The 25,010-nt window shown below is 44.5% G+C and overlaps 1 protein-coding gene across 1 annotated transcript in view; it reads right to left on the bottom strand.

The window, feature by feature from the left end:
* Positions 1–24,632, bottom strand: part of ITPKA (inositol-trisphosphate 3-kinase A) — a 40,151-nt gene extending 15,519 nt beyond the window's left edge. Inside the window, exon 1 of the mRNA XM_074909562.1 lies at positions 23,927–24,632. Within this exon, the coding sequence (XP_074765663.1) occupies positions 23,927–24,430 (504 nt within the window). The 5' untranslated portion in view covers positions 24,431–24,632. The remainder of the gene's footprint in view (positions 1–23,926) is intronic.
* Between the last annotated feature and the right edge of the window lie 378 nt (positions 24,633–25,010).

Raw genomic sequence — 25,010 nt, 5'->3', positions numbered from 1 at the left:
CAAGAAAGCTGGCTGCAAGAAATAAAGTCATAGTGCACGTCACAGGCCTGTTCCTAGCCACACCTGACCCTCTCTGGGTGTGAGTCACACAGTATGGGGACAGCAGATGCTGAACACACACTTATGCACATTTAAGTTTCCATGAGACACGAACATAAGCTGTTTGCCACTGTCAGTAACACTTCCTTTCCCAGAGAACTTCAGCATCACCCCATGATTAACAGCTTTCTCCAAGTCAGCAGGCGAGACTTACTGTGACAGATGCATAGAAAACACATCTCTAGTTAGACACGGAGGTCCCCCAGGTCCCCCAGCATCCACTCACAGTGTGCTGTAGAATCTACTCCAAGTCAGGGATTTTCCTGCTCCCCACCCTCTTTCCCAATCTTGTTACTTTTTAACGAAGCTTGGCATTGCTCTGGCCGCCTTTGGCTGCGCACAGTGCAGCTGTCTGGGTACCGCTGCAGGCAGACAAGGAAACAGAACAGCTGCTCACAAACCGGCTGAGTGCTCCCTCGCATAGGCAGAAAGGAGAAAAAAAAAAAGTAGAGAGTGAAAAAGTCTCATGCTCTGGAACTGAAACCCAGGTGGGAGAGAACCACAGCCCACTGGTGTTCATGTTACACTCCGAGGGTTCCCAAAGTGCTCTATAAACAAGGACAGCAGGCTCATTTCCTCTGTCGCTAGAACATGATACCCCGCTGGAGAAAAAAAATGGAGCTGCACAATACTTGAGCATGACAATTTAGTGCTGAGGGTTGTTTTCTTTCTGAGATCACATATGCTTGGCAATTAGCCTGCATTTTGCTTATCAACGGCCTAACTGTGGTTCACCAAAATCAATTGGAGACATTGCCTTCACTGAAAATGAGTTTAGGTCATTGCTCAACGCCTGAAAAATTCACCTTCAAAAACAACCATGTCTTCTCTAGCAGGGATACTGATCTGATGATTTGGGTGCTTAGGATATGGGATTTTTATTGTCTGCTACACTGTGCTTCTGTAGAAGTGAAAAATACAAGTGAAATTGCAGGCAGTGATACACGGGCATGACATGGCCATCCTTCCCCAAACCTGTTCACTTATACCATGTTTCTTAAAAGGCACCCTCTAGCAGTGTTGGCCACCATGTGAGGACAAAGCCCTGCAGCTATCTGTATCAAGAGGATATGGGAACTCACAGTAACCAGTGATCTTTAAGGATCTGTCTTCACTAGAAAGTTTTAAGTTATGCTGCAAATTAAACTGACATAATCAGCATATGAGCATACTCTGAAATAAGAGTGCTTCTACCTATATAACTTACTTTGGTTCTGAATGCAGTTCAAGCTGAAATGAAATCACTCTCGATCTGATCTAAGTGCCCCATGGAGCAGCAATACTTTTGAAAACATACTGTGCCAGGGAGAGGAAGCATCCAAAGAAAATCCTGGTGGTTTGAGAATCATGAGTCAGTTGCACTTACCACAACTCCACAGATGTTACTAGCTCTAGCTAAACTCCAGTTTCATAAATACCTTCTGCAGGTTTAAATGATCCTTTCATATTCTGGATTACCTGGATTTCATATTCTATATTATTTGCTTTAAGTCATTCCAAACTGCAACGCTGCAGTGCTAAAGAGCAACTTGGCTCTGCCACAGAGCTAGCTGCTGTTTAGTGAGGGAGACTCTTGTACACCACTTACAAATGTCCATAGCCTCCTTCTGGAGGAAAGTGCAATGTAAATATTGTTATTCAAGTATCAAAGATAAATTACTTTTGTATAGTCTATTTGCTGGAGTTAACTTATAGCAGAAGCCCTTCAGTCTACACTGCTGTTTCTACTCCAGAGGGACAGAGCCCCAAATTATTTAAAGAACAGTTGAAAGTAAACATCATTCTGAACTAAAATGACCCCTTCAAATGTAACTCCTGCCAAAGATTGAGTTTTTGAAGATTGCAGCCCAATTTTCAGGTAACACTGCTTCTCCCCCATCCCTTAATGAGAAGTCAGCATTGCTCCATAACTCTCCCATAAAGATCCTGTACTCGTCATAATGTCCCACTCCCAACAAACTGCATCCTGTCTCCCAGTGACGTGTCATACTGCTATATCCAGAAGTGATGAGCAGCACGGGCTTTCAAGGAATGCACATCAACTGTCAGTGCCACACCACACTCCAGTGGCTTTCCCGCCTCCTCCCTCCCACCCAGCCCTAAGAAGCTGAAGCTTTTATTTGTACTGTGGGTGTGAAGGAGAGACAATGGGACAAATTCAGTCCCAGCTCAAGTGGACTTTGGCTGCTTACAGCTGCCTTGGATGAGTATGTTTAAGCTACTCATCCAATATGCAATCACTGGATATTTTTTTTTAAGTTTAAAAAAAAAAAATCTTTGTAAACCTTTTTCCCCCCCACAAGACGGAAAACGTGAGGCTCAAGCTAGGAGGGAACAGATTGCTTCCAGACCCATTCCATGGGGTGTTCTGCCATCAGCAGGGGTTCAGCAATTGCACTTTCCTCTACTGCAACTTCCAGCCTCCTAACTTACTCAAACCAGGATGCAAATTGCCAGGATGCAAACAGGACTGCATGCTGTTGGAGCAGTGGTGTGAGTGGGAAGATGAAAACTTTGTGTGCCTGCTGTAGGAGGAATCTTTCTCACTTCTATTTCTAAAGCAAGATCTCTTCCTCTTTGTTAGCAATGGTATTATGTGCTTTTCAAATCACTGCTTTATGCTGTAATGGCAAAGAGGACTGCTACCACTGCCCATCTGTATCTGCAGTCCATACCTCCCTCACTCCCTGTTCTTTCTAGATTCCTGTTCAGCATTCCTTGATCTTTTGCTGTCTGGGTTTCTCCAAGCCTTCATTTCTTCTAGATTCCCAGCTAGCATATGCTATTGACATATATTCAAGGAAAATTCAAGATTATCTCTGTATCAGGATTACCTGAATCAGATGCCCTTGACATCACCAATGCTGGTTTATATGCCTTGAGAAACAATATACTCAAGAGTTTTCCATCAGGAAAAAGGAAACCATCCCAAAAGTGCCAAGAGGCAAGCATGAGAAATATTAGCACTCTTAGATACAGCATATAAATTACTCAATGTGAACTGTAACTAACACGCTAAAAATATATATATATATCGCCCTAAAAAATAAAAGGTGTGGGATGCTAAAGAAGGGAAAAGCCAGTTTCCTGCCAACGGGTCAGCGTGTGACAGGCTGTGCTACTGGAACCACGTCCCTGGTAGCAAACAAACAAAAATTCAGGGGAAGAGAATGGGAAAACCGATTCCAGCAATGGCAGCCACAATGCATACAAAGGACTGTGGCTTGGTATCTGACATTGATCTGTGTTATCTGGATTACTCTTTTGAATGACTCTTCCGACTTTGAAGTGCCGCACTGAAGAGAAGCACACAGCTGCCCAGCAGACGTGGCAGCCTGTGTTAGCACTGGCAGACGCAGACAAGATGCTGGCCAGATGAGGTATTCCCAACCTATTCAACCCTGGATAAAGGCAGCTGCTGCCATCATGTCTATCCATTAAGAGACAGCAAAGATGAGCAGCAGCCGAGAGCCACTGGTTCCTGGGAGCACAGCTTTCTCCGGGCCTCTTCTCATGGTGAGAGCACAACTTCTTATGTTACTAGTATGCAGAAGCACAGGCATAGTGATCCTGCCCAAATACACCAGTAGGATTTGGCTGAGGAAAACGCAGTGAACTCTCCGGGAGGCATTTCATCCATTTTAAGGGGTTTTTGTTTGGTCCCCAAGAATTAATCCCCAGGAACTACTAGGCTTTCCTGAAACCCTCCCACCACTCCAGGAGGAGAGCTGTATCATCCCAATAGCCAAGCTCACTGAACAGATTAGTGCAGACTCCCTGGATTGGGTGAGGTTTCCTTGGTTGCTGTTGTTTTACAGGCAGTATAGAACAAATGGAATCTCTCTCCGAGCATATGTTGAATCCCTCAGGGACAGGAGAGCCACTCTGACTCCCAAGGGCAATGGGGGATAGGGACCTGACCTTCCTCTGCTGTTCTGTGAAAAAATAAATAAAATCTCTCCCTTATTTAAGGGTAAAATGAATACAAGGACCTCAGTTCTGTGAACACCTTAAACACATGCAGCTACCCTCAGGTAAGCATCGACAAACAGGTTGCAGAATGTAGTCCTAACTGAAGCAGTTACAATCATTAAAACCAACAATCACATCCAAACTGGGGGTGGGGAGGGTGGGGTGTGTGAAGAACCTTTTCTTCAGGGGGAAAAAAAAATAAATCCATCAGTTTTAATAATTCTAGCACTTTACTTGAAACTACAGTGAGTTATAGAACAAAACTACACTGAAAAGTAACATAAATCAACAGGGTCCCTAAAAAAGTTAATTCTTCCATCAGCAGCAGAGTGGAGGAGTAGTTTCTTGCCTGAACTGGTAAAATTTCATGGAAATTCTGCTAGACTATAGTAAACAATGACCCTTGAATGCTTTTTCCAGGGATGTTTCAGCAGTTTCTTATCCAAGATCCTGTTGTCTTTTTTTTTTTTTTTTTGTGCACTAGTACAAAGCCTACGCAAGCCTACAGAGAGCTATTATGACAGCAAGAAACAAAAGGATAGTGAGAAATTTCTTTCTAATTTTTTTCCTAAAAGGCTTTAAGAAAAGAGTACTTAATTGTCAGTCATTGTAATCTACTGTTCTCTTAAAGTCTTTACATCATTTAGGCTAAATTCTGCCACTCTAGGACATGGGGGCTGAAAACTGATCTGTAACACTGGTTGCCGCTGCCTACTCAGTGTCTCACTATCTCCTAGAAGGAACAAGGTTCCTCCACAGGGACTTGCAAGGAGTACAGAAAACTATAATTATCAAAAAGTTACTACATGTGTTTCAAAATAATTCTGCAAGAGCCATGTGCCCAAAACACAAGAGCACTGAGCAATACCTTGCCTGGCAGTCTCAGCCAACACAGTGCAAATGAGCAAGCACGCGAGAAGGTGATGGGTGTTGGCCTCTTTCGGGACACAGTAACCGTAACAATAGTGACTGGAAAAATAACGCCTGGGAACCCGTCAGACCATTAGCTGGAACTGGCTTTTATAAGCAAGCCCTAAGCTAACACAGCATTACTAAGCTGGGTATCAGTTATGACTTCTCCATGCACAGTATTAGTCATTCTCCAGGGGCTCACCTTTCTGCTGTCATTTTTTTACCCCTCTTCCCTTCCTTCTTCCTTTCTGGGTCACACACTAGCACCCATGTTACTGTCTTTGTGTGATACAACAAATCCTCATGAGGTCCATAAGATGATACACAGAGCTGTTGTCAGTGTGAGCGGGTGGTAGGGTCTACTCCTGCAAATACCACTCTGTTAATATTTGTTCTCTCAAAACTCTGTGTATGTTTTACAGTTTTATTATTCGGATTTACTTTTTATAGTATATACATTTACTTAACTCAGTAAAATGTTCTTAAAACCCTATCAGTCAATTTTATCTACAAGATCCTTGACTGTTTTATTTACCTTAGTTTATTAAAACTGACATAAATCAGCTTGAAAGCTAGTTTGTTTTCTTAACTCTTTACGCCATTTTACTCAATTATTTAATTCCATTTCGAAAATGAAGTTAATATTTTCAGATTTGTTCTCCATTTCAGCATTGTTTGTCACTTTATTTGAACGGGTTTTGACCTGTCATACTGGACCTGCACAAAGAACTTATGTGTAGGTCCAAAGCTACAAACCATATTATTTTAATGAACTAAGCCTAGCCCAAGCAAAACTTTGCTTTCTTCTGTCTCAATGCAGCCACTATCTGCCATTGCCATAAAAACCTTCCATAAGAAATCATTTTGAGTGGACCACAACCAAGACAACTACTAGCCTAATTTAACTGCCCTGTAATTAGATAGGCTTCTCTCTCTGTGTGACTGTGATCAATAACTACAGTGCTATAATTACAACCCATTAAAAAAATAAAATCACAAACACTTTAGCAAAGAATTTACCACTTTTACAAAACTCACAATATTCTAAGAAGACAAGTTATCAGCCTAATTTCCAAATGAATGAATTTTCCATGGGTGCAGCTTCAAAGGTTATTAGGGATTTAATTTATTCAAGGGAGTGCAACCCTGGGACAGCCAACCATATGGTTTCATCTCATGGAGATATCTGGGGATTTGAGTGATGTTATATTAAAAAAAAAAAGATAGTGAGAGTTGCTGAGCAACATGCTATCTTTCCGGTTACAGTCACAGAATTTGCCTACTGAGGGATTCTGTTTTTGAGTTCTTTCAGTTCGAGGCTTAGTGTCTTCATTAAGCTTGAGTCTTTGCAGATATGAAAGAGGCAGGCAGTTGACCTGTCAGATCCAGATCCTGGAATAGCAGATGTTTTTATACCCAATATAAGCAAATTAGAATTATCCTTGTTTTTTCTTCTAGTAATATATACAGGGATATATACACACATACATGCACACTTTTAAAATATCTAAAGCAGCCAGTAAAAGATTTTCATTACAGTTGATCAAAATTCCATGAGGTTTTTGTTGTTTTTTTTGTTTTTTTTAATTGTCCAAACTATAACAACTCCTAGGTTTCGGATCATTTGGTATTTGAAGAAACCTAGAAGGCCTAGCAAGGCATTGTACTGCAATGGAGGTGGTGAGGCATACATGTCAATTTTTCCCTTATTTGTTGGGAGAAATATAACTTAAAATATCCACGAAGGTTCTTGTCCAGGGAAGCAAGGTGCAAGATTTGCCCATAGCTAAAACAAAAATGCCCCAAAAAACAAAAAAAAAAAAATCCCTGAATTTGTCATATAAGGCACTTAATTTATACTTTCAGCAGCCAGTTTCTGTGCTTTTGCCCCTTACTAAAGGTTTCTGAAATCCTCAAACTAAGGAGATTCTTGCTGCCAAGTCTACTACCCACTTGGCTGAATCAGACATGAATCACAAATCGAGACAAAGATCTCAATGGGTGGGAGGTGAAAGAGCAAGTCAACAAGAAGAATGCTCCCCAAGCAAGCTCCGACTGGAGTATCTGAGCAAACACTTAAACAAACATTTATAACTAAGTTTCTGATCACAACACTTGATTTGGCTCCCAAGACAGGGTGAGGCTCTTAGAGCAACTGATTTTTTATCTTCTCTTGTCCCTGGGCAGTAAACAGGTTAGTGTTTGTGTGTATCAGGAGTCTGCACAGTAGTGATTGTTCACTGATAGAAAAAAAGGTGTTTAGGGCCAGAATTGAAATGTGGCTCTATGACAACCTACATCAATGGATAGCCCAGCCCAGAGTCTGGAGATCTGAGCGTCAACTTTAAAAAGTCAGTGCCCTGACCTGATATGTAACAGCATCAACCTTCAGACTGTCAGAGGTGCTATGCCAACCAACATCAACTGTTAATTCAGCCAAATCACTGCAACTGGCCTTCTGCCAAGGCAGCCGTGCTACTTCAAATGCTGTCAGGTGTCACTCAAGGAATACAAACAGCATAACCATGTCCCTGATGAAGGAAATCACTGAGCAGTCTCCACATGCCAGATGCCTTGGGAGCCTTGACCATCCTTGTATCTGCTTCAGTCCCCAAGGAAACGAACACTCGCTGCTTTGTCACATGGTTGATCTTCCCATGGCATAGGAGAACCAGCTGGAGCTGTAAGACTAATGAATAACAGCAAGGGAGAATGCCCACTCCTCAAGAGCGGCAGTTTGCATGCTACACGAGCAATTTCCTGATCAGCACCTCTCATCCGACTGCCAGGCAAACTGTGAACACACCTTCATCTCCCCCACATCTCTTTCACCATCCAGCCTCCAAATTGTTGAGAAGAAAGGGTGCTCAGCCTGTGCTTAGCCCTTGACGCTTCCGGTTTTGCACTCAACCATGGGTGAGGGCCACAGCTGCTCAACCAGCCTTTGGCAGGTGTATCCTCTGACTGCAGGGCTTTCGTTTCCTGTTTGTACCACACGCAAGATGGGCTGGGCTAAACCTTCGAGTCAGGAGAAACACTTAATGCAATAAGCAGAAACAACACTGCAAGACAGAAGCCTCGGGTTCCTGTGTTTTCTCCTCTGCCATGCCTCACCATGCAGTGAGATACACACATCGTTTTGCTTCGCTACCCTTTAGGGTACCTGGTAAGCTTGCTGGATACTCACTGTGTCTGGAACTAGAGGAAGAGCAAAGGAAAGAAAAATGGATGGTCAGTATCGGACTGATTTAAGAGGAGCACAAAACCCCAGGTCCCACTCCACAGCTGGATTCTACTTGTAATTCCAGGAGCAGCCCCTCTTCAAATCAGAGGAAAAATAAGTGTGAAGAAATGAAAGCATTGCTTGCCTTTCTGCAGACAGCATCAAGAGCCACAGTCTGCTGACTATTCTGCAGGAATCAACATTGGCATTTTGGTTCTCATCATTATCAGCTAAAATATCTACAACTTTTATGTCATTCCCAGGCCAAAAGCCAAAACAGTCAAGGAATTAGATGGCTTTAAAGCTGCACTGTCACAAAGGTTTCCTTCACTTTTCTCACGGAGATGTTGTAAAAGCCAATACTGTGACTGAAAGACAGATTTTATTTTAATAAGAATCAGCATTTTCTGTTTTAAGGGATACTGAAACGCCTACCTTTGATAGCAGGTACTAAACATGCTACCTTCATAGCTTGGGCTTTGCTCTGAAAGACACTGGTTCTCTAATAGGATGGAGCTCTGCCACCCGCCCCTGCTGAACACAGGAAAGCTGAACCACAGAGATTCTGCCCCTACCAGGGTTCTGCCAGAACATCAGTCTTGCTGGAAACCAAAATGTTATTATCCAAGAAGTAAATGGAAAGTTCCTCACTATAGGAAAGTTGACTCACTTTCAGAGCCCAGACATTTGAGATTTATCCAGGCTGTCCATCACCCAGAACAATTTTGTGGTAAATCAAACATCACTTTAGCAGATGGTGTGGCAGAAGGAAAGAAATCTTTCTTAACCTCGAAAACAACTGCAGTTTAAGTCTTCAGAAACTTCCTATGCTACAGTTTGGCAACTTCAGAATTCTCTGCCCATCCTCCATTTATCCTCTGCTTGTCATGGGTTACTGATTGACATCAGTCATGAGAAAGGGATATCTGGAACGACAACACTCTTTAGATGAAAAAATGAGCCTAACATCCTATTAGGTAGGACACAGAATTACCCGTTCCAAACAGGATGAATATTTGGGAATACTTAAAAACTAAAACACATCCACAGTTCTCTATACATAGACCAATAAACACGTTCAGCCTGATATATAAGCACAATTTGTTAAGGCACGAATGTGTCATTTGTGAACTGTGTATGACCTCAAATCAAATGTACTGCAACAAGTCCATTTAAATGAGGTGTAGTTTCTGCGTAACATGAAGAGAGACTGTGTTCTGGCAACAAGCCAGGAAAGAACTCCAAGAAGCTAATCTCCCCTGAGTGAACTCTAGGCACTTGGGAAGGAAGCTGAGCATGCGCTTCATCTTATGTGCAAAGGTGGTGCAGCCTGTTACCTAGACACACAGCTCTACCCTGCCTGCCCAGGGCTCGGCTCACCACCAGTTTAACACCCCAGTGCTTCAGCGGCCACAGGAAAATCTCCAGTCTGAACAGATAAAGAGAAACAAATGAAAAATTTTAATGCTTATCCTTTTTAATAGTGCTTATTACACTTGCCCATTTGCCAAAAACCACTACCATCAGACAGAAATTGCAAAATTATCTTCTACTAATCGGTCAAAGACTCCTCTCTTCCTATCCCTAGCAGCTTGGGTTAGTGAGCACATGTTGAAAGCTGACCATGCTTTCAACATATCCTCATGTAAGGGCCCCAGAAGCCATACTCCATATAACTCTGGAATTCTGCCTGAAAGGAGTGTCACACCGGAAGACTATTGTGCTAGAATTCATTTTTTTCTTGTAGGAAACGATAGGAAGCACAAGGATACAGTTAAGGTTAGTGTAAGAACCTACGGGTTATCGGTGATGATTGTGCTCCATTTTGGTCACTATTCCATGAAAGGTTTGACAAACTAGGGGAAGGTTCAGGGACAAATAACAAACATCATACCCCTGAGGCTGAGAGAATTGTGTTTGCTTATTCTGAGACGACCAAGAATGGCAACTGTCTTCTAATACAAAACAAATTTTCATAACTATAAGAGCAGTCAATTTTCTCCATGTCCACTGTGAAGGACAAGAACAAATGGCTTAAATTGGCAACAAAACCAAAACATTCAGGTGAAATATCAGAAAAGGGCTTTCTGGGTTATCAGTGAGTTTTCAAACAGGCTTCACAAATGCCTGTAAAATCACGGTCTAGCTTAGCCACAGGGGACACCTGCAACCAAAATAGAACCGGGCTGATCCCAGCATCAATGAGTTGCAATACTATTAGAGGAGTTCTAGTCACAAGCACCAAGATGGTTCATCATTAGTGGTCTAAAGATAATTCTGTCCGGCAGGACAGTGAAAAGTATTACATGATCTCTTTCCGTGCTTTATTTCCATTTCCTAGACGGTATTAAAACATCCATTTAAAAAAATTAAGTCCGCAAATCAGGGTTTTCTGAAGTTGCTATGTGCATGCTTGTACATATGCACATAGATATAAAGAGGTTACTGACAGGTTGGGGTTTTTTTTAAATGTACTTACACAATTTTTTTCTTTTCTACCATGATAATTCAGCTTATAACATCCTAAAATATCAGACACTCATTTGCAAAACATCTTAGCAAACTCCACTGCTTCCGTATGGGATCTAGGTCCAGACACATGCCCTTTCTCTGCTCCAGCTCCTACAACCACAGGCTGCAATAGCTCCACTTCAGAACACTGTTCAACAATTTAAGTAATTAATGCTTGTAAACTAAATTAGAGGCACTCAGATAAGCCATTCAAGTACTCAAATAAGCAGCAATATAGCGTTAAGTGAAAAGGATTATTAGAGTCTAAAAATATGTCATGCAAAAAACAGATCAGGCATACACTGGTAACAGTTTGCCATCTGCTCTTGTATCTATCACAAGACAAAGTGCAGTACTTGGTCTCTCCTCTCCTCCTTTGTCTCCTCCAAACTCACACCTCCATTTTCCTCTAAAGCAGCGTAAGCAGTTACTGCTTCACCTATCACGTACGCACCGTTCAAATCCGACCCACCCTTTGCAATGGAATGTAAGTGTCAACACGCGATAGGCACTGCTATTTATTGGGGTGCGGTATTTACCTAGGGGAAAGCCACATCCTTCAGCAACCACTTTAATAACTCTGAGCTTCAAGGTAGTAACTGTAAGATTATTCCAAACCACTGTGTTGAAAGGATTTTAAAAAACCAAAACCAAAACAAACAAAAAACCCACACTCCTACTGGGTTAGCATCAGAACACAACAAGTGAGGCCAGTGTCCCAGACAGGTTGGGAGCCCATAAATGGAACGTGGCAACGATGGAGAAACCCGGAATTAAATGGAAATGGGGACCCTTCACCTTCCCCCATAGGAGTGAGGGGGCCTTCTGGATTACAAAGTAGTCATTTGTTTTTGGAGCAAATCTAAGATTAGAGAAACTCTTCCTGCCTCAAGACAGCACTAGGAAGTATGTAAGGAATCTGGGGAAAAGATGACTTCTCCCTTGAGCAAAACTACGGGATGAAAAGAGAATTTCTGTTAACAGAACACCACAAGAAAGGCGAGTTGAATTCCTCCTCCGTATCAGAAGCAGGTAGTCCCAGCAGACAAGGGATTATTTAAGATTTTAATTTCCATAATGTAGCCTTAAGAGAGTCAAATTCAGATCTTACATAAGCAGGAGTGACTCAACGAAAGACTGAAACTGAAACAAGGCATCTGCCTTCCTAAAGAGTTGTGGGTGTTTGAACAATAGTGAATGTGTTGTACAGTGTATGTTTCCTCTGCCCTGAAGGTAAACAAATGTGTTTACAATCAAGATCCTGGAGATCCCACCTTTTTAGAAGCACAAACATCAATTGCCAATTATTAAGGCACAAACCCACCTAAAAATAAAATAAACAGGGTGTAGTTTATACATAGACCATTTATCTACCAAAACTTCCATTTCATAGTAAAAGAGACCAAAAAAACCCATACAACTTTTAAAGAATTTCATACTGTTGGCTCCTAGCAACAGAACTGGAAGCCACACTCCCATATCTTGCACAACCACCTACATCAGCCTCCTGAAATACGGAGCAAGCAGCAGCTTCTATGCCAGATTGGACATAGGTAGCAGAACCCAAGAGTGACCAACATCAATGCACCAGGGCTCAGCAGACAAAGACAAGACAGACATTTGAAATGCCATTTGCACGCAGGGGAACAAGCCATGCAGTTAAGTTACTTCATAAGCTGAGACTGATTTTGCTGCTCCGTCTGCTCTTCTTCTTGAAGAATGCAATATAAAAAGAAAATTGGTGACTTGGCCACATTCATCCTGTAGCCATCCCCTGTCCCAGACAATATTGCTGCCTGTTTAATCAGAGGACTGAAAAGGCAGACTGGCATTAAGGCACACAACTATGGCTATGAGAGAGGACATATTTCTAGAGATAAAACAGAAAATCCTAATGGATAAAAATGGATGGAAAAATGACCATTAGTTTTCTGTCACTCCAGTTTTAACACTGGAATGGGAAACCATGCTCAGGACATCAGCCAGTCCTGCTGCTGGATGAAGACTTGGAGATTGCTGGCGTAGCGATGAACATGCACAGGACTTCCTCCCTGGTCTGATTGCTGAAGGCAGTCAGTCAGTCATATATTCTCTTTGCCCTTGCTGTAAACTTTGGGAAGACAAGTCATGAAACTGTTAGGAGGGCACGATTAGTGCCCAGATCCATGCAGATCATTAGGCCAGAAAGAACTCCAGAGCTTCACTTCTTCCTAACATATTTCAAATACGGCTTCATTATTTTTTTCTACTGAACGCCTCTAGTAGCCATGGTGGCATCATGAGCAAGTAACAGGCAAAAGCACTCGGAAGACAGAAATCTCCACTTTAAAATCCTCTCACAGGATTTTCAACAGAATGGCAGGCTCTGTCCTGAAATGAGTACCTTGGGATTCAATTGCTTACTCCTTCTCTGCATTAGTATAAAGAAAGCAAAAAAGTTCCACATCTAAATTCCACAGAACAAGACAATACAAACCGTATCCAATTACCAGCCCAAGATTCTGACACTCAGCATTTTGCACTATGAAAAGTAAAAACTGGAGCGTAGGAAGGTTTCCTAGTTTCTTCAGATTACATTCTCCTCTGAACAAAGCTGACCCTTTGTGGAACCGGCGCTGCTGTTCCTGCAGAACGTGCATGGGTGGGAACGGCTGAGGAGGGAGCCCACAGCAAGCAGAGCTTATCATGATTAGAACATTCAGGTCAAGTGCACTTAGCCAAAAACCCACTCAAACCCCACAAAAGATAACAAACAGCCAATCTGCACGCACGAACACTGTTCACAGATTTTTATCCTTTCTATCACTGCATCACATAAGCATACAGCGAGGGAGAAAAACACAGAGGCCACCTTTTGAGACTTGCTCTACCTCTGCCTCTTACAGAAGATCAGGGTCTCAAAACCCAGGTTTCCTGTACAGCCACTAAAGCACCAATGCACAAGTCTTTCTCTTTCTGGGTGTCGCATTCTGCTGAGAATTGCTCCGAGTTGCCCACCTTAAAGAAGGACAAATACTGTTTGCTTCAGGCTGAAGAATTCTGACAAAACTTCAGTTGTTTCCATGGCTAAAAAAGATACATATTGATCCCATTACCAAATTTCTGATGACTCCTCTGAAAAGCTTTTTAACCTTGAATTGTGAGGAAGGAGCCTGATATTTGACAAGAAGAGAGTTTTCAAAGGAGAAGCAGGCCACAGGAAGAACAGACATCAACCTGAACAAATCTGGCAAATTATAAGAACCTTGAGTTCATTTGCAGTAGATGTTCGTTAGTGTTTAGAAGTTACCTTCTGTGGAGATTGCTGGGCACAGCACACACAAGGGACTGCTGGAGCTCAGCCGTGAAGGGGGTGTTCAGCCATCCCACTCTTCAGACACAGGAGGCAAGCCTGGGGAGGCTCAGCTGCGCACCTCGCTCTGCCCAGTACAAGATACTGGGCCCAAGAGCCTCCCTGGGTACAGCACGGGCATGTGGAAGGGGCCAGCCCGCCCCAGCTCCCTCTGTGGCACGCACTTGGGAAGAGAAGGGAGGATGAAACACCCTTATCACGGGTGCCTTCCACTACTGAAACCTGTTCAGATGCTCTGAAATCACCACCTCTGCTGAAAAGCTCCAAAGGTGCCCTGAACTGTGGCAGAGGCAGTGGTCTTCTCTTGTGCTTTCACATGACCAGTCTTACGGGCAGACACGTTACAACAGAAAGCTGCATCATTCTAAAGCAGGCTAGTCAAGAGCAAAACTTTGGAGACTAGGGAGGAGAGAGGGCTGTGATAGGTACAGAATACACACAGGCAAACAGGAGGGGCATGATTGGGATGGGTCAGGAACGTCACTGGAAATGTGAGGGAAAAGACTAGACAGAAGATCAGAACTTAATAGGCAAGTAGACTATCGCTTTAAAAACCAAAGAAAATACATTCTCAGAAAAAAACACATCAGGAGAACATGAGACAACTGTAGTAAGAAATCATCATTCAGTCAAGCATTGAAAATAATATGAAATAAAAGAACTAAAGTGACTTCAGTGTGTGTATATTAAGATTCTACAGTCTTTAATTACAAGCAGACATAGTACTTGATGCACAGAATGCATGACTCCACACTAAAAAGCATCTGTTTCATATTTCTGATCAACTCAAAGGACAAGTTACAGTTCTGTAGTGATGGATGCCATGTGTTGCAGGACCTCTGTTTCTTCATAGACAGGTATGCAGCAAATCAGGCAGGTTGCAGGAAGAGAAAGACTGAGTTGCTGATTTAACACTGCTCGTCTTTCACAGTGTCCCTGGGAGAGACCACACAAGTTCATTATACAGACTTTCACCATGGCCACTAATTGTATTTTTCTCATTCTCCTGTTGACTGACTTGAGCGGATGGGTCTTACTGGCAGAAATGCTGAAGATTTGTACCTGCAGCCAAAGTTAATAATAGGAGCTGTTCTACAACACTGCTCTACAGTATTGTATAGCCCTAGGTATTAGGAAAAGCAAAAATTGACACCTCAGGTCAGGCTTTCAAAATTAGTCGGTACTTTTCACGTTAACCTGTATCTTCTTCAGTATTTTCCCTATAAGAGATGAATAAAACAGTTTGCGTAACAGAGGTTGTGAAAACAGATTCATTAAAATTTGGAAACCACTCTACTACTGCGGTGATGGCTGTCTTAAGACTTCCACACAACTCTGTAACTATGTTTACACAGATTTCCAGTAAGTGAAGTAAAAACAGTAAAGTCGATGAGGACAGAATAAAAAAAAGGCTGCTTTTTATAGAGTAAGGAATTGTTTGTTTACACTGAATGAATAGGAACTACAATATGTTATTATATAATTAAAGACTATATCCGAAGCTCTGCAGTAAAGGGTAAGCATTGCCATAAAGAGGGTAACTTACATTTGTACCAAAAACTTCAATTCTGAAATAAACTTTTGAGTACTCTGTTTTGCATTTGAGACGTTTATTAGAGTTCCAATGCAAGCTAAATTCTGCGCCTGAACAGGTTCTAGTAGTGGAAGCGTTTCATCCTCCCTTCCCTTCCCAAGCGCGTGCCGCAGAGGGAGCCAGGGCAGGCTGGCCCTTTCCACGTGCCCGTGCTGAACCCAGGGAGACTCTCGGGCCCAGTGAGAGAGGGCCCTCTTGTATCGGACAAAGCGAGGTGCGCAGCTGAGCCTCCCCAGGCTTGCCTCCTGTGTCTGAAGAGCGGGATGGCTGAACACCCCCTTCACGGCTGAGCTCCAGCAGTCCCTGGGTGCACTTCATACAGACCTCGATGAGCACCAGCACCTCAAAGGTGAGGGGTAGAACCCTACATTTGATTCAGCACTCCACCGCTGGAAGCAAAGAAAGTAGAGCATAGAAATGACATGCTGTCCACGCTGAACATCGCTGAGAAGAACCACTGCAGTGTTCTCAACTATAGGGAGCTGCTTGAGAAAAGCTAAGGCACAAAGAAAGCTGTGTTTTCTGTAGCAGCTCAGAGCAGTGAAGGCAGCTATAGCTAAGACTGGATCATTTTATGTCAGGATGTGGCAGACACCAGCGGACAGAAGCAGTTACACTGACAATGAACGATGATTTCCTACTATCAGGGGAGAACAAAGGCCTTACTCTTTCTGTGCAGTGTTCAGTGTAATTTACCAAGAGATATTACCCTTATCACATGGAAGTTGCATGAAGACTACAGCAGTTTGCACTCTCCTCAGATACATCTCAAGTGAGCTGTGCCATTGCCACTAGCTCTCTTACTCACACAGTTCTGCGACATCCCAGTTTCCCGTTAAACAGGTAATCGGACTGATGAATCATTCACATTTCAGTGCCAATTACATGCAGACATAACGTGTATCTATACCTCTGCTTTATCACCTGTAACCACACCTCCGTTGCTAACATGGATCAAGCATGGATGAGGTCAGAAGGCTGATGAAGAACTGCAAGTGTGAATCTGAGTAAAATAAAGGTGGGATCGGTGGCCTGGGGTGAACAGTTCGAAGAGCTTGCATTCACTACGTCACCTGACTTGGATATTTCAGCCTGTTGATAAGGAGCGTTCCTGGATTCTGGGTCAGTGCCAAGCTCCCACAAAGCAGCGTCTGTGTCATGCTTGCTATAGTCACCAACTGGCTTGGAGATTCTGTCCTGAGCTCTAAATCTGGATCATGCCAGGTCTATGATATTGCTTCAAATGAGCTGCCAACTGGTCTTTGGCTAACTTCTTCCCAAGCTTGCCAAGGAATAGAGGGTTTGGGAACAGGCAACAATAGCCAGGCCTGATGGGTTCAGGGTAGGTTTCTTTAGCATCAGTCTCACACTTCCGTGTTTTAGAATGTCAAGGAAAATTTCATCTTTTGTGGGAAGCTCAGCATTTCTTGATACAAAAACCCACCCAAATGCTGCTAAGCTATGCATTATCGCAGAAAGCATTCTCCGTTACCGACAGGAATTGATCAGTTAAGGACTGGTAACAATATACCAGTGTGTTTGCTAGTCTGGCACCGGATGAACAGGTAGCTCTCCCTCTTCCCTACGGTTTTGCTCAGAATGAGCTGATGGAGACTAACACCTGCTTTTTTTTTTTTTCCCCCCTATGACATTTTTCCCCAGGTATGCTACGCTATGGACAGACAACACTATCTTGCCCAAGTGGGGAGCTTTTTAGAGAAAGCTCTGTTGGAAGAGAAGGTTGAGAAGAGCATTTAAAAATGCAATCGAAACCTACGCTATGCAAGATCCAAATTAACATGGACTGACAAGCCAATTCTTTCTGCCTCAGCCCCCTTTCTCTGCAAAAACTACACTGACAGAGAAGGTAGAAGAGAGACAGACAGTGAGTCGACCAGCACTGTACATTAAGACGATCCCTTTTTCCTTCCAAGATGTGCAAGGATAATATTACCTTTTCTGCCATCACATTTTATAGATAATCACCACAAAATGCTGTTTGATGATCTTTAGCTCTTCTCCCAGTCACTGCTAAACAAAACAGCTATCTACCACATAAATAAAATGTGCGTTCTCAGCTTCTAGAAATATTAGCTGCTTTAAATTGCATCACATTGTGAGCATTTAATCAAACTGATTCACTTTAACGCATTCCACTGATAATAAACCTTAGATGTGAGTTAGGAGATTATTTGTCTATATTAACTACTACACATACAATTTAAAGAAAATGTTCACCCTCATCAAACCAGCCTAATGGGGCAAGAGTGTCAGAATCCAAAAATATACAGACATGCAAAGTTTCCAAACTATTGCTCCAGCCACTACCTTTATTCCTTTTGAGACTGGCATGGGTTTTCACAAATAAATCTTCAACTCTGCTGAGTCACTGGTAGCTTGAGAAAAATCTGCTTAGGTATGCCTTCTTTAAATATGAATGCATCACCTGATGATGAGAAGTCACTGTTAACTTCTTTCCAGATGTAGTAAGAATTAAAAGGAGGTTTGAACTGTAGAAGTGCACATATAGTGAAACTTCTGTAACATACCTAACCCAACAGGCCCATAAGAAAAATACATAGAGCTCTTTTCACTTTAAAAACTGTACACCCAAGCAACAACATATCCTTTAATGTATGAAAAGTGAAAACTATCAGAGGGAAGTTGATTCATGAGAATAATCTTGTAACCTTTAAGTCACAGTTCAGATATACCCAGGATCGGACACTCTTAACTGATAAGACATTTAATTCTCTCTCTCTCAACTGATTTGGTAAGAGCTAACTCATTTCCTACTAGACAAGAACCCACATTACTAATAAACAGTCACCACTAGAACTGATACTGCTGATGTTTCAATATACTCCACCACTTCTGCATACAGTGGAGAAGAAACCATTCTCAAACTGAGAGAAGGCTCTCAGTTCAGAGTTTTGGCTCAATAACTGCAACATGGGAGTGTGGAACATACTCTACTACTGCTCACCTCATATTTGTTCAGTATACAATAGAAAGATTTCAATATACAGGCTTATTATAAATCAGCATTTTTTAGAACCTTGAAATACATTCAAATAAAAGTAGCTGTTCCCTGAGCAGTAAACTAATGAAGCCCAGTTTCTACTTGACTGGTATCTACTGTCCTGGACCCTTATCAGGGTACCTACAGCTTGTCACTGTCCTCTACAAGCTTGTGCCAAAAAAACTTCCAAACCCTGTCACATTTCCACATCCCCCCCACAATTTCCTCACCCTCCTCCCCTGTCCCTCGACTAGCGCCTTCCACATTCCCTAACCTCACCAGCCCACGGCACTGTATGCTCCCCCCCATACTTTCGCCTTGTTCCCCTCAGGACAAGAGACACTACGCGCTGCGGCTGGCTCAACCACGTAAGCACGGATCGACTAGCCAGTATGCACTTGCCAACTTGCTAGTTAGCAAGCAAAACAGAAGACAACTGTTCAACTCCTCTTGCACCTTCTCCCCCAGAGAAGAAAAGGTATGCACTTATTTTGATTTTCTCTTTGATCTCTGTGGAACTTTAAAGAGCTCTTGAAGAAACTTTGAGATGTCTATGCCACTGCCAAATTTGGCTGAAATCTACTAAAGTTGTTAAAACTGAATTGATAGAGTGATTACACAAGCTTTCTTTCCTTTGGAAAGTAGGCTAAAAACCCATTAACAGTCTTACTTATGTCATCTCTTCATTCCCATTCTTCATTTAAAAATAACAATTCTATTCTACTGCATTAGCTTATGTAACCCACCCCTGAGCCAAAGTAGTTGAAACTTTTGGTCTGCATCTATGAAATGTGTGTGCCTCTCCATGTGTTTGTCCATTTTAAGGTGCTCGATATTATGAAAAATAATGGTGAGAAGATCAGTGAAACCAAATAAGCCTCACTAACGGCTATCCCCCAAAGTTGCTGAACTGGTATCATTGCAAGCAAGCACTGAACTGCTTTTTCTCTAGCAAGCTGTCAGCTGTTCTCATGGTTACAGATCTAGGAATTTGGAATGACGGGTCACAGTTATGAGAACGAGGAGATTTATTTGGCATGTTTCTATCTAGTAAATAACATTCTCCTATGAAGAGGACAAGAGGCTGCTGTACATTGTCACGGTGTTTATTCTCTGTGAAAACCACTTTTTAAAGTCTCTGTCCCAAGAAAGAAGGTGCTAACCAGACTTAGGTATTTCTTAAAATTGCTCACTCACAGAATGAAGACAAAAATATATAACTTGCACTCTCTCCATTACTATAAATGGACCACTGGTGCTTTCACTGCAAGATTCAACTGTGTATATACACTTCCCAGATGGCGTGAAGCAAGGGTAGAAAAGCACGCTTCCCATTTAAATGCAGGGGAAGGCAGGAATGTTAACTGTTGCCATAGGGTAAAAATCTATTCTGTCAATTGGCTATTTAAAAAATAGCCAGTAACTTTTGATTAAGTTAACTGTCAAGATTTGTGAAGCTCCAGCTATGGCGTTATGCAAATTACATTAGCAGAGCTATGCACAATTGATTTTCACAGAACCACAAGTTCAGCTAACGGGACAGCAGCACAAGAGGCTTCTCTCACACTTCCAACTCTTCACTGCTAGAGGGGTCTTCCAGGAAAGCCAGAGCAGTCCAGTTTCCAAAGCCTCTGTTAATTACTGAAAAATGAAATGCGGAACTTGTGCCGAGGAACTGGAACACCACCCACGGAGCTTCTCCAAAAGGTGGGCCTGCCTAGATACGAACAACGTTTCGATCCTGCTGAGCCAGGCTGGAACTGTACTGTAATCGTCAGTCATCAGGCCTAAGGTGAACACCCCCGGGGCCCTGACACTCCAGGGACATGCCCACATACTGAGCTCAGTAAGAAACAAATATTTAACATCATGATGTGCCAGTTCATCCAACCCAGAATGCTCCATGAAACGCTTAACTGAATCACTCATCCTCTCCGAGAGCTCTCTGTTTGCTTAGTGAGCTGCCAAGGAGAAGCATCCTCCAAGGGGCACAGTTGGGGACAGCACTCCCAGGCTTACCATCCCAGGGTTTAACGGCTGGTAACGCCAGGATAGCAAGCCCTGTACGCAGAGGAAAGGCTCCAGGATTTCCTGCCTCTCACGCAGGCCTGCACAAGGTAGCTTCAGAGCCCACAATATTTCAAAGACCCAACTGTGTCTTGATTTCCAGGTCAACAGTCGAGAGGCCTCCAGCCAAGAGGCCTGGGAGGGCCTTCTTCAGCTTCAGTCTCAAGCTCCTGGGTCTGCAGATGGAAGCCTTGAAGCCCTGATAACAGGAACATTATCAGAACTTCTGCTCCTGCAGTTGAAGACCTGGCCAAGTTCCCAAGGTCCCTGCTAGGCACTGGGGAGTCTGGTAGGCTTGACAGTCCAGCAGTCCTCTGAACGCTGGTGTGAGCTTAGTCATAAGGTGTCAGGCTCCAAATTAATTTCTAATATTTCCAAAGAAAACTCTAAGGAAATTCTAATACAAGGGAAATTTTGAAATGTCACAGTTTCCCATGAATTAGGTAACAGCAAGTTTGGCCGACCTCTGATTCCTGTTTCCTTCAGAAAAATCTCTATCCTTTGTGCTCCACCCTGAGAACAAGCCTTCATCTATTAAAATACATACACCAGAACCAATAAATATGAACAAAATGTGCCAATTTGCCTCTAAACAGAATCTTCAGAATATAAAAACCACTCCTCGGGTTATCCTAAAGTTTCTAGTTATTTTCACATGTGCCTGCCTTGAACCCAGAGCCTTCCATTCTAAAACATACTTACTCATTCTGCCTCAAGATTAATTAGTAGAGGGACACATCCTGTAATGTTGAACCCATGGAGGTTCATAGCACAGGCTCCTACTTCAGCATGCTATGAGCTCACTGCTTCACTAAAGAAACAGTGTCTGTAAAGAGCAGACAGCTGAGCACAGGGATTGCTAGTACTGCAGCACTGTCTGATACCAAAAGACATCAAACACGAGAATAAGCCTGTCCCAGTCACCTCCAGGTATCAGCGAGCACCTGAGATGAAGGGCAGTGTGCCTGACCCCAGGGAGAACAACAGATTCCCGGGATGCAAGCTCGCAGTGGGTAATGCAGCAAGGAAGGGAGGGATGAACGACATGAGCAGGCATTACGCAGATACAAGATTTGGCCCATTTAATTTATTAGGCAGAACCATGAAGTTGGTGACACTTAGTTCTGCTGTTTTAGAATCCTGGGTACCAGCCCCAGCTCTCGTTTGCCAACTTGCCACAGAAGTGATCATGAGATAAGGAGTATCAGTCAGAACGCAGGCTCCTGGTGGGCAGTTTGCCCCGTCTTCTGTGCTGCAGGTATGCAAAAATAACTCAGCCTTTAAAACCGCGAAGTATTTTACCAGTTGAGTGAATACTTACTTTACCAATGAGACATTAAAAAAATCCTGCAGCTGCACTAAACTTGGGAAACATGCAAAAACTTTTTCAAAAATGGAATTCTCATACTACTATTAAAAGTTCTCAACTTCCCACGCACCTAAATGGACAGGACTTTCTCTTGGAGTTTAAAACATTTATAATACAGCTATTTTTGGTTTGTTTATAAATCATTGTTAAAGGCAACATTCTTTACTTTCAAAATTTTTTCTTGTCATTAAAAGGTGACTAAAGCCTTTCCCAATTCTGCAGTGCCTAGAAACTTCATATAATTTAAAGTAAAGGAACACCAGTCATCACATCCACTTATGCTGTATGTTCTTGATACACGTAGCAGGCTACAGGGAAGGATACAGTTCTGAGGAATGATTTAGAACTCAATATTGTATCAAATACCAGTTATTTCAGAGATGCAGAAGCAAAGCCTTAGAGGTAAGGCTTCTCGCCTGAAGAATCGGGTTTGCTTCAGTCTATATTCACAGACAAGTTAACCAGACGCCACCATGACATCTCAGAGTTCTCCTCCGTGTTGCTAAAGTGTTACTGCTAAATCCTTGCTCCCTATTAACCACGCATACAGCCCACTGCAAACTGCAATAGAAGGGATATTGAGTCAAATGATCCTATACTGCTTCTCCCTCTTTCATTTCTATTATTCTGCTACTTTCACAAAATCCCCACTAGCATAGTATGTATTTGAGAAAAGAAAGCAAAACAGTAGAATCTGGTGTGCAGAGGAAACAGCCACTATCTCAGGATCAAAAATACAAATTAAGTAGTATTATTATCGGCTTCTTGACATGCAATATGTCAAAGTACAAAACGTTCTGGGTTTTTTTTTTTTTCTCTTCCAAAACCAGGCCACAAGTTGATGCAAACAAAACCAGTATTGCACACAGTGTTTCAGCTCCTGTACTATGTGTCCTCTAAAGTAGTAAACCCACAACTACCATGAGAAAAGTCCAGCTGGAGGTATCACCTACAAGTTGCATTATTTCTCGCTTATACGTTTTTCAAAACATAGGTTCTGCTTGAAAACAATACAGTGCCAACGAGCTGGCAGTAGAACAACAATTTAAGTTGCGGTCTCAATAAAAGTAAGAGGGGGAATTCGCTAAAGCAACATATTTCAGTTACAAAACCCCAAGAGCATACTATAAGGAGTCAGGCAAATAGATATTAAAGATCATGACAAAGCAACTAACTATATGCCTTTAAAAGTGCACTTCATGGATGAAAGCTGCCAAATTACAGAGGGGATTTACTGAGAAGAATGTGTTGCTGCCAGAACGGACAAAAGCACGCATTCTACCCATTCCAAGCTCCTCCCCATCTCCTGTCATGCTCACAGCGAGGAGCAGCTCAAAAACTGACAACCACAGACTCCAGGATTGGAAGAGACAAAAAATACCTGCTGGTAAATGCCTGGAAAAATTTTATTTTGAAGATCTGACAAAGGAGACTGGGGAAAAAAGAAACGAAACAAAAAACCAACCCACTTATGATCCAAATACGTCCCCCCCATATTCTTGGGACATCAAGCACAGTTTCACAGGAGAAAGGAAAGAGCGCACACCTGGTCTGGCTTTAGAAGAGCCAGCGCGCAGGTTGCTGCGCCTGTTCGAGGAGCGCTGCCGCTGTGTCCCGCACCGCGCTGCTGCCGGCCCCGAGGCGGGAGTTTCCCGGAGTTTGTGTGGAGTCGGGTCACGGCAACCTCACTCCAAACAGGAGCTCCCGGGGACGCCGGGGGGCAGCCGCAGGCCCGCCTGGCCGCCCCCTCTCCGGGCAGAGCGGCGTGTCCCAGCTCCCCCCCCCCGCCCCGCGTCCCCCTCTACCTGGTTGGTGTCCTCGCCGTGCTCCAGGTGCACGATGCCCTGGCTCCTGCCCTCCGTGTCGCTCAGCACGTCGTCCTCCGAGTCCTCCAGGAGGGACGAGGAGCCGGTGGAGGAGAGCGAGGAGGTGGAGAGCCTGCGGGACTGCAGGTGCAGCGAGCTGTCCGTCCTCAGCCAGCCGCCCTCCGGGTGCGCCGGCCGCGCCTGGGGGCTGCCCTGCGCCTCCTCGCCCTCCTCGGCGGTGACGGTGAGCCGGGGGATGACGGGCGGCAGCACCCCGTTGGGGGGCCGGCAGCCCCTCTTCGCCGGGTCGGGCAGCTGCCGGGCGGCGGCGGCGGCCACGGCGGCGCAGCGAGCCTCGAAGAGGGAGCGGAGCTCCCCCACGCTCAGCCGCTTGGCCCGGCTGAGGTCGGGGCTGTCGTGCAGCCCCGCGCGGGGCTCCATGGCGCGGTCGGCGCCGGGCGGCTGCCGGGCAGCGCCCCAGGGCCGGCGGCCGGGGGCGTGCATGGTCGGGGGGGAGCGCCGCGCCGCCGCCGCCGCCGCCGGGGAAAGTTCTTTGTGGCTCAGCCTCCGGGCGCTGCGCGGAGCCCGGCGGCGCGGCTCATGTCCAGTCCGCCCTCCCTGGGCAGCTCTGACTCACCCGCGGCGGCAGCCGGCGGCGGCTACCGTGCCCGCTGACCCGGCGCCAGGGCCATGGGGGCGCGCTGAGCCCGCCCGCCCGCCGCCACCGCCCCGCTCCGCCCCGGCGCTGAGGGGAGGAGCGCGCCGAGCCCCGCCGCGCCGCGGGGAGCCCCTGCCCGCCCCAAGCCCCGCCGCTGCCGCCGCCCTTTTGGTTTCGCTTTCCCTGAGGTGGCCCCCGGGGAGCGGCCTCAGGGTGTCCCGGCGGGGCGGGGCGGGAAGACGCCACCCCCCCCCAACTGCCGCCTCCCGCCTTTACCTCTGCGCGCGCCGCCGCCCGCTCCAACGGCCGCCGCCCCGCACCGGGTAGCGGCTCCCCGGGCACGGCGGCTGCGCAGCGCGGGGCCCCCCGGCGTCCGGCGCGGCCCAACCCCGCTGGGGGCACGGGGGGAGCCCTCGCGGGACTCCG

Source organism: Athene noctua, chromosome 6 (genome assembly GCF_965140245.1).
Source record: "Athene noctua chromosome 6, bAthNoc1.hap1.1, whole genome shotgun sequence".
Lineage (NCBI taxonomy): Eukaryota > Metazoa > Chordata > Aves > Strigiformes > Strigidae > Athene > Athene noctua.
This window is presented reverse-complemented; position numbering and strand designations above follow the sequence as displayed.